General features: G+C 34.1%; 1 protein-coding gene across 11 annotated transcripts in view; it reads right to left on the bottom strand.

Annotated features, from left to right (window-relative positions):
- CCDC91 (coiled-coil domain containing 91) overlaps nt 1-18533 on the bottom strand; it is a 360167-nt gene that overhangs the window by 177101 nt on the left and 164533 nt on the right. For all 11 annotated transcript variants that reach the window (XM_078075819.1, XM_078075824.1, XM_078075820.1 and 8 more), the window contains one exon: nt 8980-9057. In XM_078075819.1, coding sequence (XP_077931945.1) covers nt 8980-9057 — 78 coding nt within the window. The remainder of the gene's footprint in view (nt 1-8979; nt 9058-18533) is intronic.

The raw sequence follows: 18533 nt of genomic DNA, 5'->3' as shown, positions 1-18533 counted from the left end.
AACACTTTTTTTTTTTTTTTAAAGATTTTATTTATTTATTTGACAGAGACAGAGACAGCAAGAGCGGAAACACAAGCAGGGGGAATGGGAGAGGGAGAAGCAGGCTTTCCGCTGAGCAGGGAGCCCGATGTGGGGCTCGATCCCAGGATCCTGGGATCATGACCTGAGCCGAAGGCAGCCGCTTAACAACTGAGCCACCCAGGCACCCCTGATTACATAACACTTTTCTAAAGAAACAATGTGTTAAAGAAGAAATCACAATGAGGATTATAAATTCTTTTACATGAACAAAAATGAAAATACATCATACAAAAGTTATGGGATGAAATAAACTAGAATCAAGAGGAAGACATAAATGCCTATATTAAAACAGAAAAAGATATTACATTAATCAGAAAAAAGATATTACATATTTCATCTACTCATCCATTTTAACAAACTAGAAAAATAATAAAGTAAGGCCAAAGTAAGCAAAAGGCTATGCAAAATAAATGTTAGAGTGGAAATTAGTAAATAAGAGAATAGAAAATGGCAGAAAATGAACAAAACCAATAGTTAATTACTTGAAGACACAAACAGAATAAAGAAACTTTTAGATAAATTAACCAAATGGAGAAGAGGGAAGACTCAAATTACAAAATCAGAAATGAAAGAGGAGATATCACTATTTACCTTACAAAAATAAAAGCATTGGAAGAGCATACTATAAATAACTTCATGCTAAAAATTAGAGCATTTAGATAAAAGAACTAAATTCCTAGAAAAATAAAATTACCAAACTAACTCAGGAAGAAAACAGAAAATCTGAAGACTGAATTTATTTAAAAAACACACAAAAAAACCCCAAAAACCCCCAACCAGGAAAATCCAGTATCACATGGTTATATTAGTGAATTCTACAATTCTTAACAAAGAATTAATACTGATCCTTTACAAACTCTTCCAAGAAATTAAAGAAAAAAGAACATATCCTAACTCATTCTGAGTAAAGTATTATACTGATAGCAAAGCCTGCTAGACCCCAAAGAAAACTACAAACCAATATTCCTTATGAATAAAGATACAAAATACTCAACAAAATATTAACAAACTGAATGATGCAACACATAAAAAAAAAAAGTATACACCATGACCAAGTGAGATTATCTCAGGAATGCAAAACAGATTTAACATCCAAAAATCAAATGGAATATACCATATTCATAAGGAAAAAAAATCATCATTTCAAAAGACACAGAAATAATATTGGATGAATTCTGCAAACTTTCATGATTAAAAATTTTTTTTTTCAACAAACTAGAAATAAAAGGGTACTTCCTCAACCTAATGAAGACCATGTATTTACAACTCACTTATAACATCATACTTAAATGGTTAATAACTGAATGTTGTCTAAGATTATGTATATTCTTGCAGCTCTTATTCAAATTGTATTGCAGGTCTATCCAGGACAATTAAGCAAGAAAAAAAAATAAAAGGCACGCAGATTGGAAAGAGGTGCAGGTGGCAGGTGGCATGGTCTTGTATACAGAAAATCCTAACAACTCTATTAAAAACTATTAGAACTAATGAATGTATATATCAGAACAAATATGCAAAATCAATCCTGTAATTATTAATCATATTATTATACACTAGCAATGAAAAATCTGAACATGAAATTAATAGAAACAATTCATTTTACAATATCGTCAAAAAGAATAAAATACACAGTAAAAACTACAATAGATCGTTGAAAGGAATTAAAGAGGATAAAATAAGTGTAAAGACGTTTCATAATTATGCATCAGAAAACTTAACACTATTAAAATAGCCATACTTCCCAAATAGGCTTTACATATTCAAGGCAAATACAAATCAAATTTCATGTAGGGTGTTGAAAATGCTCTGAAATTACACTGTGCTGATGACTGTATAATTCTGTGACTATAATAAAAACTAGAGAATTATAAACTTTAAATTGGTGAATTTTGTAATATGTGAATTGTATCTCAATAAAGCTGTTCAAAATAAAAATTATAAAAATTATAAAATATTAAAATATCACTAGCTTACTCAAAATCAAAACATATGATTAGTAAACTTTCCTCTGTGGTGATCATTACAGGTTCTTAGAAATCACAGTGACAAATGGAGAAAAGCCTTTTCTATTACATTTTAAACTTATTATAGTTTTTGAAATACAAATGTACAAATGTAAACTAGCTCCAAATGATTTTGATAGCTTAAAATTTTGCAACCAAACTCTAAATAAAGAAATCTCAAGTCTTATCATGGAATAGATTGTAGAAGTAAATAAATTTGATACACTCTCAAATTAAAAAAAAAAAAGATCACACCATTGCTGGTGTTGGCATTTTACCAGTTCAAATTAAGTTTATGTCTGTTACTCTTCCTTGTTTACAATATAATTATCTTGTTTTTCTTTTTTTTTAAGATTTTATTTATTTATCTGAGAGAGAGCGTGAAAGAGAGAGAGCACAAGGAGGGGGAGTGGCAGGCAGAGGGAGAGGGAGAAGCAGGCTTCCCGCTGAGCAGAGAGCCCGATACGGGGCTCGATCCCAGGACCCTGAGATCATGACCTGAGCGAAAGGCAGACGCTTAACTGACTGAGCCACCCAGGTGTCCCTACAATACAATTTTCTTAAAATTTTCCTTTACATAACAATAAGAACCACATTGGACAATGTTATATATTTTTTAATTTAACAAATATAATTTAGAAAACTTAAAAAAAGAAAGTCTATTGCATTTACCCACAACCCTGTCCTTTCTTTTGTTCTTTCCTAATGTTTCCTTCATCATTTCCTTTTGTTTGGATAACTTCCTTAGCCATTCTCTTAGAGTAGGTTTGCTAGGACAAATTCTCTTACTTTTCCTTCATCTGAGAACATCTTGATTTCTTCCCTTCATTGCAGAAACATATTTTCATTGGATATAAAAATCTGAGTGGACATTTATTTCCTTTCAGTGTTATTCCATTTCCCTCTGGCCTCCCTGGTTTGTGATGAAAAATCCAATGTAAATCTAACTGATTTTCTGTAAGTAAAATGCCATCATTCTCTGGCTGCCTTCAAGATTTTCTTTTCTTTGTCTTTGGTTTGCAGACGTTTGACTATAATGTGTGTAGCAGTCAGGGTCTCTAGAGAAATAGAACTCACAGGATGTATATATAGAGAGAAAGACTGATTTTAAGAAATGGGCTCCCACAAAAGTGGAGGCTCGCAAATTCAGTATCTGCAGGATAGAACGGCAGACTGGAGATCCAGAGAAGAGCCAATGCTGCAGTTCAAGTAAAAGGCTGTCTGCTAGCAAAATACCTTACTGATCAACGAGACAGGTCCTTTGTTTTATTAAAACCTTCTAACAAATGGATGAGAATCACCCACATTATGGAGGGCAATCTGCTTTACTCAAGGTCCACAAATACAAATGTTAATCTTACCCGAAATGAACCCTCACAAAAACATCCAGAATAATGTTTGACCAAATATCTGGGCATCATGGCCCAACCAAGTTAACACATAAAATTAACCATCACAGTGGGTCTTGGTGGTTTTTATTTGATTTTGGTATTATTATTATTTTGGTTAATCCTGTTTAAGAGTTCATTCAGCTTCTTGAATATATAGTTTTATTTCTTTGGCCAAATTTGGGAAATTTTCAGCTAGTATTTCTTTGAATATATTTTTCAGCTCTGTCCACTTTCTCCTCTTTTTCCAGGACTCTGATGACATGAATTTTAGATCTTTTGTTATAATCCCACAGGTCCCTAAATCCTTGCTCATTTGTTTTTAGTCTATTTTCTCTCTATTGTTCAAACTGGGTGACTTCTATTCTCTATTTTCAAGTTCATTGATTATTTCCCGTTTCTCCATTATGACACTAAGCCCATATGCTGAATTTTCTTCTTGTATTGTATTTTTAAGTTCTAAAATTTTCATTTGGTTCTTTCTTTATATAATCTATTTCTTTGCTAAGACTTTCTATTCTCTTGCTGGGACTTTCTATTTTTTTCATTTGCTTCAAAGCATGTTCATAATTGCTTGTTAAAGCATTTTTATGAGGGATACTTTAAAATCCTTGTCACATAATTCTAACATTGGTGTCAGCTCAGTGTTAGCTTCTGTTCCTTATTTTTTTCACTCAAGATGAGATTTTCTTGGTTCTTTGTATGAGAACTATTTTCAATTGAAATTTGGATATTTTCAATCTTGCTTTAGGCAGACTTCCTCTGATAAGACACTACTCCAAGAGGGGAACAGCCAGGTATTAAGTCCAGGTTCCTGATTCATTCTCCACTTTACTCAGGGTGGGGGGAAGAAGAATCTCTTCATTATTGCTGGACATGGTTGGGAGTTCAGCTTCACACAAAGCTTTCACTGATGTCACTCTGGCTGAGAGAAGCAAGGGTGCCACCTTATTGTTCCCCAAATAACCTTCACTGACACCTCAGAGGGCTGACCTTATTACCACTGAGCAATAATGAAAGCCCTGACTTTCCATTAAACATCTGTTGATACCTTGATAGCAGAGGAAGTGTCAGGGTGGGGTGGAAGTCTAGGCTTCCTACATGGCCTACCCTGACACTTAGGGAGGAGAGGATTTACTGCCCAGTGGGGCTGAAAGTCCATGTTTCCCAGTCAGCCTTCTTTGAAACCTCCCAATGGAGAAGAGGAAAGCTATCTCACTATAGCCTGGGGAGGTTTCGTGGAAGTCTACAATCCTTATCAAGCCTTTGTTGGCAGGGCTGGAGGGTGGGGCCACATTTAGTTCTATGGTATTTGGTGGGAGTGGAATGGTTATTATCTAAGAGTTTACTGTCTTGCTACCCGGAGGCTTTCCTGGTCTTTTGGACAGAGACAGTAGCCTTTTCTTGGGATTTGTTATCTGTGCCCATTTGGTATTTCTGGCTTGCTCACTTCTCCAGCACCTAATCTAGGCAAATGAGGGAAAAAGAAAATCCAGGAAACCCAGTGTCATGTAGTTACCTGGATCCCAGAGTCCCTAGTCAGTCTGTCGTCTTCTGTCTTTCAGGATTTTTTTTTTTTTTTTTTTTAAAGATTTTATTTATTTATTTGAGAGAGAGAGAATGAGAGAGAGCACATGAGAGGGGGGAGGGTCAGAGGGAGAAGCAGACTCCCTGCCGAGCAGGGAGCCCGATGCGGGACTCGATCCAGGGACTCCAGGATCATGACCTGAGCCGAAGGCAGTCGCCCAACCAGCTGAGCCACCCAGGCGCCCCTGTCTTTCAGGATTTTGTCTGTTTTATACATAATGTCCAAGGATTTTTTTAGCTGTATAGTAGTAGGAAAAATAGGGGGGAAAAAGTCTACTTCACATTTCTTTTTTTTTTTTTAAAGATTTTATTTATTTATTTGACAGAGAGAGAGATAGCGAGAGCAGGAACACAAGCAGGGGGAGTGGGAGAGGGAGAAGCAGGCTTCTTGCCGAGCAGGGAGCCCGATGTGGGACTCGATCCCAGGACCCTGGGATCATGACCTGAGCCGAAGGCAGACGCTTAACGACTGAGCCACCCAGGTGCCCTACTTCACATTTCTGAAAGGAAAGGTTAATGTAAAAGTAATGCATCTTCCTCTACATTAATTTTTAGGCTTTTATCATTTTTGTTTTACTTCATTTATATTTTTCACTATCTTTCCTAATGATTTTTTTTTTCAAATTCTTCAACAATGTCTCAACTCAACTTGGAGGGAGAAAAATGACTTATCACATGTAGTCCAGGATAACCAAGCAGAAGAATATAAGATCCCTAAAAGCCAGGGATGGTAGTAAAAAGGTACAGATTTCTCTAGTCCAGCTGCATATTTGAGCAAATACCTGCATAGCAAGGAGAGGTTAAAGTCAAAGCATCAAGGGAAGCTATGGTTTTCGGTGACTATATACTACCTATATATGGTCTGTGCATGTGCATGGGTGGGTGTGTAATATATATTCCATTGGACCAAAGATCTGTCTATCTTCTTCAGTGCTGTATCCACAACAGTCCCTGGCATAAAGAAGGAAGTCAGTGTTTCTTGAATTAAGGAAAGAATAAATCAAAGAGAATGTTCATACAACTTCTCTTAGTAATAGTAACTAGAAGTTGTATTTTCATTTGTTTTTGAGTTATCTAATGATCAATGAATCATCCATCAAAATGTTTATATACTTTAACAAAATGAAGCTTTAAAAGGTATCAACAAAAAGTAAGTTACTGTCTAAAAAAGAGACACATAATACAATAATTATCACATGACCTTCTCATGCTTGAATTTCAAATGGAAAAAAAAATATATTGTTTCTTTTCCTGTTCCATAATGGGTCACAAATCAACACTTATATTATAAAGACATCTAACCTATGAGAAAAACATTGCCTATTTTTCCTATCTGAATTACTTTATTTCTTCCTATATTACTTTGAAGTTGATTCTCCATGTTTTCAGAACACATTCGTTGTAAAATGTTATATGATAATTAAAGTATCAGATCTTATTCCTTCTCACAGTACAATAACATCATTGTACAAAATATGAAGCTCATCAATAAATCAATATGGAAAGCTATATGAAATGTATTTACACCAAAGTTCCCTGCTATAAAAGTTTATCTAAGTTTATATATAAACTGACAATAAGTATATGACAAATTAAATATAACTTCATAGGCTACTTGACTTGATTCCTAATCCTCTTAAGCAAATCATAATACCTAATGCTTGAAACTTTTAAATCCTCTCCAAATGGACATCAAATAATGATACTAGACAAAGAAGAGGTGAAATGAGTAGATCTCAACCAAGTTTCTCCAAATTACAATTTGTAAAATGTATTTGCAAAATTCTCACTTATGCTTTTAAACTCATTAACTGTCAGTATTGAAAGCAATACACAATAAACATGTTTTCAGCAAATGAAATATGTGGAGCTAGAATCAAAAAAGGATTTAAAATATCAAACACTGAGCTGTTCAGAAAAATACAAGTTCAAACACAATGTAAATGCTTTTAAAACATTTAATTTATAATTCATAAATAAAAATAAGTAAAATACAAATTTACCGAAGAATATATCACTTAATGCACCAGGAGAATTATATAAATTCCAGCTTTTTAATTCTTCCCACCCTTAGCCTAGGGGGAAAAAAAGATGATAGTTCAAAATAGATCCTACACTTTTACCCAATTCAATAACTGTAAAGCTGGTTTATATTAGTAGAGCTAAAAATTCACAATATTATAAAAAGAGCCAATAAACACAGCTGCAAAAACTTGATATTTTTTTAATGACCATCTCGACAATGGCACAGGTTTCTATATTGGGTGTGGTCACAAAAATGACCTTACATGTTCCAACACATATCTACTAGACTATTTACCTTGGGTTTAAAAAAAAATAAAGAAGTACTTTTTGTTAAATTAATTCTGGATCCACTTCTTTTTCTACTTTTATCCAAATGACTTGTCACAAAAAGCTTTTTGACATTAAATTATAAGCTAACTAAAATGACATTAATTTCTACCAAGTCGAAGGATGATGTTTAATCAACAATAAGAAATTTTTGTATTCTACATGTGGTAGAAGGATTTAAAAAAAAAAAAATTTACCGTAGTAATGAATAACCAAAAACAAACTAAATGCTTAACTATACAGGTACCGTTAAACCAATTATGGTGTGTGTGTGTGTGTGTGTGTGTGTGTGTGTGTGTGTGTGTGTATGTATGTATATATGTATGTACACATACATACATATATATACTGTGGAATACTATAGAACAAAAAATAAGTTCATACATACTGATACTAAAATACAAGTCGGGGCGCCTGGGTGACTCAGTCGTTAAGTGTCTGCCTTCTGCTCAGGTCATGATCCCGGGGTCCTGGGATCGAGCCCCGTATCGGGCTCCCTGCTCAGCGGGAAGCCTGTTTCTCCCCCTCCCACTCCCCCTGCTTGTGTTCCCTCTCTTGCTATGTCTCTATCTGTCAAATAAATAAAATCCTAAATAAATAAATAAAATACAAGTCATATTGAATAAATACAGAAAGAAAAGAATAGATTGAGTGGAATAACATTTTCTGTAAATACAAATCAAAAAATTATACAATATGGTATTAGCATATATACGTACGCAAATATGGAGAAAATCCTATAGAAGGGCTCACATCAAACTGCTAATGGTTACTTCTGGGGAGAATTGTTTGAATTTAATTTCAACAAGAATGTATTCCTCTATTATTTGTGGGGGAAAAATGATCTAACATGAAATTCAGGGGGGAAAAGGACCTTTTTTTTGAGCATGAAAATAAAATCTTTATCTTCAGTTATTATCCACCAATAAGGGAAAGTTAGGTTCACAGTATTGGCTCTCGACACAAAGTGAACTAGAAAGCAAAATTACATCCATCAGATACAACTAACAGACCAACTTTTTAAAATTAAGGCTATCTTGAAAGCTTGCAACATACCAGTCCTCAGTTTGCTTTAAATGATTAAGCTTATGCAGGCATAGAATCAGAGAATAATGCTGTGTATGTCCCTCATACTGACATTTATCATGATTTCTATAACAATATTCATAACAAATTTTTTTTCTTAATCTTACCCTTTACCTACAATATTTTTCAGATGCGTATATCATGCCTTTTTTTTTTCTAAAAGAGGTAGAACCACAGTAAAGATAAAAGCTAATCTAGCAACTAATTCTATAGAATTTTGTTCTTGAACTTCTTCAGCTGCAGATTCTATATTATTAAACATTCTACAACTTCTCCAATGCAGAGCAACATCTAGCATTACCTTTGTAATCTACTAAGTATGTTTTCAACAAACACTTATCGGTCAATTGAAAAGAACTCTATACTAAAATAAGACTACTGTCATTCTATAATTTGCATATGTTTGCATATGCCAATGTGTGTAAACTTTTTTCTAAAGTATGCCACAGTTTAATAGAGAAAGCAGACTCCCAAACCTCTACCTTATATTCATCCACAATAATGCTGAGAGCTTCATGACCAGCTTTCCTCATGTCTTCCAATTCTTGTTTATGTTTTTCCTGAAAAACAAAAACAAAAAACTTAAACCATGGTTTGTTCTTTTGTTTACAAAATAAAACCACTGACTCTTGTATCCATGAATGATTGAGTGGTTTGTGGAACACTAATGCTGCAGCTAAAAACAATGAGAAAAAATAAAGTTCTGTTTAAAAGCATTAGGGAGGACTGAAGCAATGAAAAAAGACAGGAAAACAATAACTGCGAGGAAAACCACACTGAGAGGTGAGATAACACAAAACAATGGTGTTACCTCTTGGGGCATATGGCAATTCTGCACCTGGATCAAGAGCCAGGAGGGACTGTGTTACTTCAGTAAGCTTGGGCCTCTGTATATTTTTTATTACTTTTCCAGTAATATACGCATACCGACAGTTTAATATCCTAACAAAGTTGGAGAACTGCTGGATTAAGGTGACCAACCCCTCATTCTATCTTCCTAGCAAAGGAATGGATGAACTCTCTTTGGAGAATGTTAACATCCTACAGAGCCTTTCTAATTTTCAAATACTCTGTAGAGGTTTCAATACAAAAGTATCAGAGCTGACAACACATGAGACCAAAAACACAGAGAACAGAAAACACAAAAGAAATAGGCCCATGGATGATTTAGATATTAGTTATCAAAGAGTTTAAAATATGTTATGATTCAGGGGCACAGTCAGTTAAAGCATCTGACTTTTGGTTTCAGCTCAGGTTGTGATCTCAGTGTCATGAGATCAAGCCCCAGGTTGGGCTCCGCAATCAGTGCGGTGTCAGCTTAGGATTCTCTCTCCCTTTTCCTCTCCCTCTGCCCCCCCTGCTCATGCTCTCTCTCTCTTTCTAAAATAAGTAAATAAATCTTAAAAAAAATACAAAGTAGAGGAGAAATGAAGAAAATGGATAGGATACAGATTTTCATCAGAGAACTGGAATTCATGAGATAGAAATTTTACAGCTGAGAAATATGCACTATTAATAACTCAACAGATGAGGTAAACAGTAGATGAAGCAGGAAGCAGAATTAGAGAACCAAAAGTTAGTTGGGGGGGGGAGAGATTAGAGTGAAAAGAGGAATAAAACTATGGAAAATACAAAAAACAAATCTAGAATGACATGGGACAGAGTAAAAAGATTAAATAGACATGTAACAAAAGAATCTTTAAAAAATAATCCAAAATAAGACAAAAATGAAATGTAGTAAGATGATAAAAATAAAATAATTGAGAAAAATGAAAAATGCAAATTTACATCATACATGAATTAGGATATTACATTAACCTACAGCTATTTCTAAAAAAAAAAACAAAACATTAAGATATAAATACACCCAAAACTGAAATTTTAGATAAAATAAAAAAACTCCTAAGGAAAAGCACAACTTATCAAAATTTTAAAAAGATGAAATAAAAAATCTTCATAGTCCTATTTGTGTAAGAAAAATTGAATTTATTATTAAAAAAAACAACAACAGGGGCGCCTGGGTGGCTCAGTCGTTAAGCGTCTGCCTTCGGCTCAGGTCATGATCCCAGGGTCCCGGGATTGAGCCCCGCATCGGGCTCCTCGCTCTGCGGGAAGCCTGCTTCTCCCTCTCCCACTCCCCCTGCTTGTGTTCCCTCTCTCGCTGTGTCTATCTCTGTCAAATGAATAAATAAAATCTTTTTTAAAAAAAAATAAAAAAAATAAATAAATAAATAAATAAATAAAAAACCAACAACCTCTGACCAAGGAATTTCGAGGCCTTGATGACTTAACAGGTGATTTTAATAAACATTTAAGAAAGAAATAAGAGAAATCTTACACAAACTCTTCCAGAGAATAGGAAATGAGGGAGTACTTCCCTACATATTTTATAAGGATAGCATATCCCTTATACTTAACTCTGCAAAGATATTTAAAAGCAGAAAAAATTATGAACCACTCTTTTGTAAGTATAGAAACAAATTCTAAAAAAAGTATTAGCTAATTGAGTCTAGCAATATATAAATAGAATAACCCCTCAATCAAGTGGGGATTTATTTTAGGAATATCAGCCTGGGAGAAGTGATATACACCATTTCAGGCTTGAATCACAAAAAACCTTCCACACAATCTTCCAGACACCTCTTTTCTTGCCCTACTTGCTTGCTGGATGCCAATGCCCAAGATGACAACAAAAGCCAGATTCTGAGGAGGGCACAGCCTCTGCCAGCTTGAAATCCTGAGTGACTGCAAGGAATGACTGCATCCTCACCCCAATGGACTTTGAGAGAAAATTAAACTTCGACTATATGTAGGATAAAAGATAACGCCAATAATTTTTGTCCATTTACTGCTTCCACTTGCTCATTCATCATCTCCCCTCATTTATTATACTTTACTGACTTAACAGGTTCTATTTTATTATTAACATCTAAATTCCCTTTCTGGTATATCCCTTTATATACCTTAGTGTGGCTAAATCACTATTTCCCAAAATTGCCTCAGTATAAAAAAATCATCAAGGGTACTTGTTTACAAATATGGATTTTTGTTGGTATAATTATGGCTTATGGCAACAATCTTTCTGAAGCCACTTTTCCATTTCTATGAGAGTTGTTTCAGTAAAAACTAAATTACATAACAGTCCAATTACCTGGTTAAGCAAGTTATGTACTATATTACAGTTAAAAACAAGGAAACAAATAAGGGCATCACTATCAACTCATCACTTTGGATCTCCCATTCACATCAGGTTAGCTCACAAAAAAATTTGTGACTGTTTCATATAAGGACCTAGGGAGGGCAAAAAGCATCAATCCATGTGCTAAGGATTAACATAATTTTTCTCTTACTTTTCAAGATTAAAAAATATGTAAATAGAAATAGATATTCTGACATCTTTCCATATCATAGTGGATCATCCCAGGCGGTTCTTGGGATACATACGTTTTACCTTCAGGCCAGCAATATATAAGAAGCTCATATAAAATAGGCAAATATGGTCAAACTACGGACATTAACAACACACATTAACATATTAAACCTCAGACAAACCCAGAAGGAAATATGTTGAACTTTACCAAAACCAGCATTTTCCAAACTTAACTAATCAAATACTAATTTACGTTTTTTCTCTTTTGACAATATCTATTATTAACTAATCTGTTCAGTTTAGAATTGAGGAAACTTAGAACCAAAAAGGTCAAAAAGCTAGTTAGAATTAATTAGTCTGAGCAGAGCATATTAACCTAGATCCGTTAAGTAAAACTGAGAATGTATTCTTTCACCTAATTAATTACAAATTAGAGATGAATATGAACCATTTCAATGATCAACTTTGATAATTCAATAACTATAGTCCTGAATAAGGACACAAATCATCAAAAAAGTATTGATGTGCTATTAAAAAAGCATAGAGTACAATGTACTAAGCAATTCACAGAAAAGGTATTTTCTTAGAGACATTTCATAAATAATCAAAATGTTCTTTGACATATTTTAACTGACAATGAACATTTTATTAATGGCTATATCTTCTAGAAAGGAATATTAATTCAGTGCTTTGCATAGTGTCTGAGAACGTATCAGCTATCAACATGCTGGATTATGCTGAAATTCTCATTACTGACATAATGGCTTTCTATAATCATTTTAGATATCAGAACTAAAATTTTGACTGTTATATTCAATTTTTAAAAATGATAGAGCTATTCAGTAATATTCATCATAATTCAAGGTAGAAAATATAGACTTTCCAAGTACCATGAAATTTATACATACCGATCACCTAAAATTCTCCCAGATGCCATTATTTTATACCAAATTTTCCCAGTAAGCATTATATTTAATTTACACTATTACTATGTGCCAGACTGCTAGGCTCTGGGGATAAAAAGATGATTAAAATATAACAGTTATCCTCAGTCTGGTAACATAAAAGATTGAGTAACCAGTGTCCAAAGCCAGATAAAGACAATATAAGAAAAGTACATAGCAATGAGCCCTATAAATATAGATGTAACGCTCTTCAATAAAATAACAGTAAACAGAATCTAAGAGCATTTTAAAAGGATTATGCACTAAGGACCAAGTGGAATTTATCTCAAAGTGGTTCAACATACAACAGCAATCCATTTAATACACCATTTTAAAATGAAAAAGGAAAAGAATAAACCCACATGATGCAGAGAAACAGCGACAAGATCAAACATACTTTCCTGATAAAAATACTCAACAAACTAAAAACAGAAAGTAACATCTTCAACCTGATAAGGGGCATCTGTGCTAACATCATAATTTTTGCAAGAGACTAAAACTTTAACATCAGAAACAAGACAAGGATGTACATTCCAGACACTTCTATTTAACACTGTACTGAAGGCCTAGCAAAGGCATTAGGCAAGAAAAATAAACTAAAGGCAAACTAAGAAATTACTAGATTATAAATGAAGTGAAACTATCCCTATTTGCAGAAGATGTGATTTTATATATACTGGAAACTACGGAATTATTAGATCCAATAAGCAATACACTATTAGACCTAATAAACAAGTTCAGCAAAGTTGTAAGATACAAGGTCAACACACAAAAATCATGTGTATTTCTATATACTTGCAATGAACAATCCAAACATGAAATCAAGAAAAATATTCCACTTAAAATAGCAAGAAAAAAACTACTTAGGAATAAATTTTACCAGAGAAATATAAAACTTTTACACTAAAAACTGTAAAATATTATAGAATCTTAATAAATGGAAAGATATCCTGTGTTAATGGAATGGAAGACTTAATATGACTAATCCCCAAATTTATCTATAGATTCAGTATACTCTGTATCGAGATTTTAGTGGCTTTATTTTGCAGAAACAGACAAGCTGATCCTAAAATTCACATAGAATTGCAAGGGATGGGGCGCCTGGGTGGCTCAGTTGGTTAAGCAACTGACTCTTGACCTCAGCTCAGGTCTTGACCTCAGGGTCCTGAGTTTCAGTTCAAGCCCCACATTGGGCTCCACGCCCAGCCCATATTTTATGGAAAAAAAAAAAAAAAGGTAAGAATTGCAAGGGATTATGAATAGCTAAAACAATTTTGCAAAAGATGATCAAAGTTGCAAGATTGGTATTTTCTAATTTCAAAACTTAGCACAAAGGTGCAGTAACCAAACATTGTGGTACTGGCATAAGAGACTGAGTTCAATGGAAAATAGAAATGAGTTCCAAAATAAGCCTATCTGTCCATAATCAATTTTTTTTTGACAAAGTGACAAGACAATTCAATAGCAAAGAAATAATCTTATCAACAAATGATGGTGGGACAACTGAATCCACATACAAAATAATAAATCTGGAACCCCACCTTGCATGATATATAAAAAGTAAGCAAAAATGGATTAAATACCTGAATATAAGAGCTAAAATTATCAAACTCTTGAAGGAAAAATAGGTGCATATCTTTGTAATCTTGGGTTAAGCAACGGTTTCTGAAAATATGATAGACACCAGAAGCACAAGCAAATTAAAAAAAACATGAATTAGATTTCTCCAAAACCTAAAACTTTTGTGAATTAAAGGACACGAACAAGAAGGCAAAAAGGGAACCCACTCAATATTTGCAAATAATATATTTGATAAAGGTCTAGTATCCAGAATATATATAAGCAAGTCTCATAACTCAGCAACAGAAAGTCAAATTTTAAAATGGGCAACGAACTTATTTTTCCAAAGACACAAATGCCCAACATCATTAGCTATTATGGAGATGCAACATTCTCCTTCCTTCAGTGTGTTGTGCTACTCCTTACAATCTCCCTACCACCCATCTCTGTATTTTAAGAAGGGTGCTTTCACCAGGTATTTATTTCTATGAGAAATGAGGGCTCAGAGCACTCTGCCAGTTTCAGCTGCTGGTCTCAGATATGTCTTCCAAGTCTTCTACTCTGTTGGCAATTGTTCCTTTGAGGGCAGCAATCTATGTCTGGATCACTAAGCGCTCAGGACCACCCTAAGTCCCCTTATGTTCTCCTCCATTACTCCAGCACAGATGTGAGAGACACAGATACCTCATTGTTGTCAATAGTTCTGCTCTATCAGCTTGTGCTCTAAAATTCATTTAAACAACTGTCATCTATTTTTTGTTATTGAATATAGTGTTTATGACTTTTTTTTTAAACTATCTTAGTCTAATTTTGCAAAAAAATTTGAGAAGATTCAAAAACTCTGCAGACTCTGTCTTGGCCATCATCATGCCAAATCCACCCTTTCCTTCTTGGAATATTTTGTTTACATGGCTCTCTTCCTATCTATTCCTTCTCAGTCTGTTCTGTTGGCTTCTTTTCATTGCCCCAATTTGAAACGTAGAAGTTCCCTGGGAATCAGATCTCTTCTTTTACTTCTTCAACCTCTAATTAACCTTAATTAATTCTATTACCTTAAATATTATCTATGTATAACTCCTTAATTTATATCTCCAACCTGGCCATGGCTGATCCCCAGATTTATATATCCAATTACCTATTAAGGTTTTTACATGGATAGCTGAAAGGAATCTCAAGTTCAACTTGGGAAGGTGAAATTTCACTTGCCATTGAATATGTATCTCAAATGGTGCCTTGCATATAATGTCAGCTTGAAGAATAAGGGCTGAATAAAGAAGACAGCGTGGACAGGATTTGAAGGCCAAATATATTTGGAAAGTGAAAAAGGTGTTTCATTCTTCATCAAAGAGAGAGAGTTATTTAACATCATAATAAGTATATTAAAAATGTATTTAAAACCTGGTCTTCAAAAAGGAGGTTATTAATAGGTTGACATACATAACTATTGAGTGAATGAATGAGATTATAATCAACATTATTTTCTGATACAAGCTCAGCTTAAAAATTAAACATTTTTGGACATGTTTTTTTTTATCTGTTAAATGAGAGAGTTGGATTTAATCATTTTCTAAAATACCCTTCCAATTTTCTTCATGCTATTCTGTGATACAGTAGGCTGAAACTAGATCAACCAACCTCCCTTTGCTTACTTCAGGGTTACTGACCATAATCATACAACCACACTGTAACACACAAGGCTGCCCAGTTACCAAAAGAAAACACAGGAATAACCAGATAGTCCTACATGGCCTGAAATTTTTATTTCAAGAATACAGAGACAAAAATTTACAACCTATCTTCAAAGTAGTCAAAACCAAATTTGACCACAATGATAATTTTCTTTCAAAATGTCAAACCCAAAACCATCACTAGAAAGGGAAGATTCAGGAAAATGCCTTCACCTTAAATAAAATTATAGACTTTTTAAACAAGAAGAGACTTGAAAGGTAAGCCATTCCATTGTATTCATTTTATAAATGAGGAAACTGAGATGTAGAGAGGTCAAGAAAGGGTGGAGTGAAGCCTGAATCAGATCTGCTGAAAGCCAGCCCAATGTTTATGGAAAAATACCCTGTCAAAGACTGAACTAACTTGAGTATATTCCCAACTCTTCATCAACAGATTTGTTTTCTATATAAAACTCAATAATACATAGACTCATATGTCATAAGTCATGCCTTCTGATGAAAGTAAGACACTAACTGGTCACTGTTGGTAAAACCTGACATAGTCATTCATCAATTTATTACTGCCAACCAGAAATTTTGGTCTGACAAGAAAGATGTAAAGTAAGGTGCTTTTCAAAGGTTACCAGAAACCCATTCCAACAATTGTCCACTGCCCATAATCACTCCAATACTAACTCCCTGACAAAATTATTAAATATACATGGGTCTAATACCCTTAATATGACTGGACATGACTGGTATTAAAAATTATTTGCTGAATACATAAATATGTAAATAGGAACCACATAATTAACAAACAGAAGTAGTTCACAAAAAAATGGAAAATAAGCAATTTTTTAAAGTAATCATCACTGGTATACTGATGACAAAACTCAATGCAGATATCTGAATCAAGATTTATACAAACAATTTTTTAAAGACTAAGCTTATGGCACAAACTGATAAACATTTCTCAATTCATATTATATTATTGTTAGCCATTAACAAACCAAGTAGAACCCATATTAATCACATCTAGCAAATTAATCCATGTATAGTAACAGGATCCTGTGCCAGATAGATAGTTAAAAGCTAATATTTGATTGACATACTTGGAATGAATTACAAGAAACAGAGAGGAAAGAAGGAGGGAAGGAAGTAAGGAAGGAAGGAAGGAAGGAAGAGAGAGAGGGAGGAAACGAACTTCAAAGACCAATTAACCATTACAGTCCACCTGTTAGAAAGCAGTTGCTTCTCACCTTCTAAATTCTTTGGCCAAAAGCAAGTCTATAATTAGACTGAACATGTCTGATTGAGAAAGGTTTTCCAATATAGGCTTCACCACTTTCTCTGAAGCCACAAGATTACAACCCTTTCACAACAACTAATCAACTATATTGGATAAGGCAGCCATAAACACTTCCAGATATTCCCAAAGGAAATTTGCAGAGCAAGAAATCAAAATAAAGATAATGGGATAACAACCAACCAATGCATTGAAAAGGTTCTGACTGAAAAATGGTATAATCCACCCCCCACTACCAACACATCAAAATCTGTAGAATCCAACACACCAAAGTGGCCTAACTATAAATGTCAGAGAAGTACAAATAAGAACAATTATCCTATATGCATCTACTTTGTCAAAACAGAACAAAAATGACAAAACACCACCTCTCCATCTCTCATTGATCCCACATTTGTCAGATGCAACAGGCCTAGTTGGTTTCTTTTTTTATTATTATTATGTTATGTTAATCACCATACATCACATCATTAGTTTTTGATGTAGTGTTCCATGATTCATTGTTTGCGTATAACACCCAGTGCTCCATGCAGTACATGCCTAATACCCATCACCAGGCTAACCCATCCCCCCAACCTCTCCCCTCTAGAGCCCTCAGTTTGTTTCTCAGAGTCCATAGTCTCTCATGGTTCATGTCCCCCTCTGATAGCCTAGTTGGTTTCTAAAAGAAAATAGGTTTCACTGGCATTACAGAACATTGTGGAACAAGTCTTTCCCACTGAATAAATGTTTAATCTCTTATCTCCTCATTCTATCTCATTTCTTAGCCCCCCTATACAGTAAGTAACAATAACACAAGGCAAAATCCTTCAAAATCATACCAAGTCAGTCTCACAGACTAATTCAAATATGTAGCCAAATATAAAATAGGAAAAAAAATAACACAAACTTGTAAGAATCAGTCTACAGATATAAAGTAATATTACATATGGAAATAGAGCACTTTTGCCACAGTAAACTGTACCCAGTACTAAAACAGACCTTAATAAATCTGTCCCTTTGGCTTCAGATTTCCCAAATATTTCAAGGGATTAATTTTCATCTCTGGCCTTATCCCATTAATGGCTGCCTTAACACACTGCATGGATTTCATCAACTCTGCTGAATCCTCTCAGTCAAAAACAAGGTAACAAAAACTCGTTCTGGAAGTTTCCTAACAAATACAGTGATGAAGGTATGCAAAGAGTCC

The sequence above is a fragment of the Halichoerus grypus genome, chromosome 6, assembly GCF_964656455.1.
Source record: "Halichoerus grypus chromosome 6, mHalGry1.hap1.1, whole genome shotgun sequence".
In the NCBI taxonomy this organism is placed as follows: domain Eukaryota; kingdom Metazoa; phylum Chordata; class Mammalia; order Carnivora; family Phocidae; genus Halichoerus; species Halichoerus grypus.
Note: the sequence above shows the minus strand (reverse complement) of the source record. Positions and strands in the feature narration are given on the sequence as shown.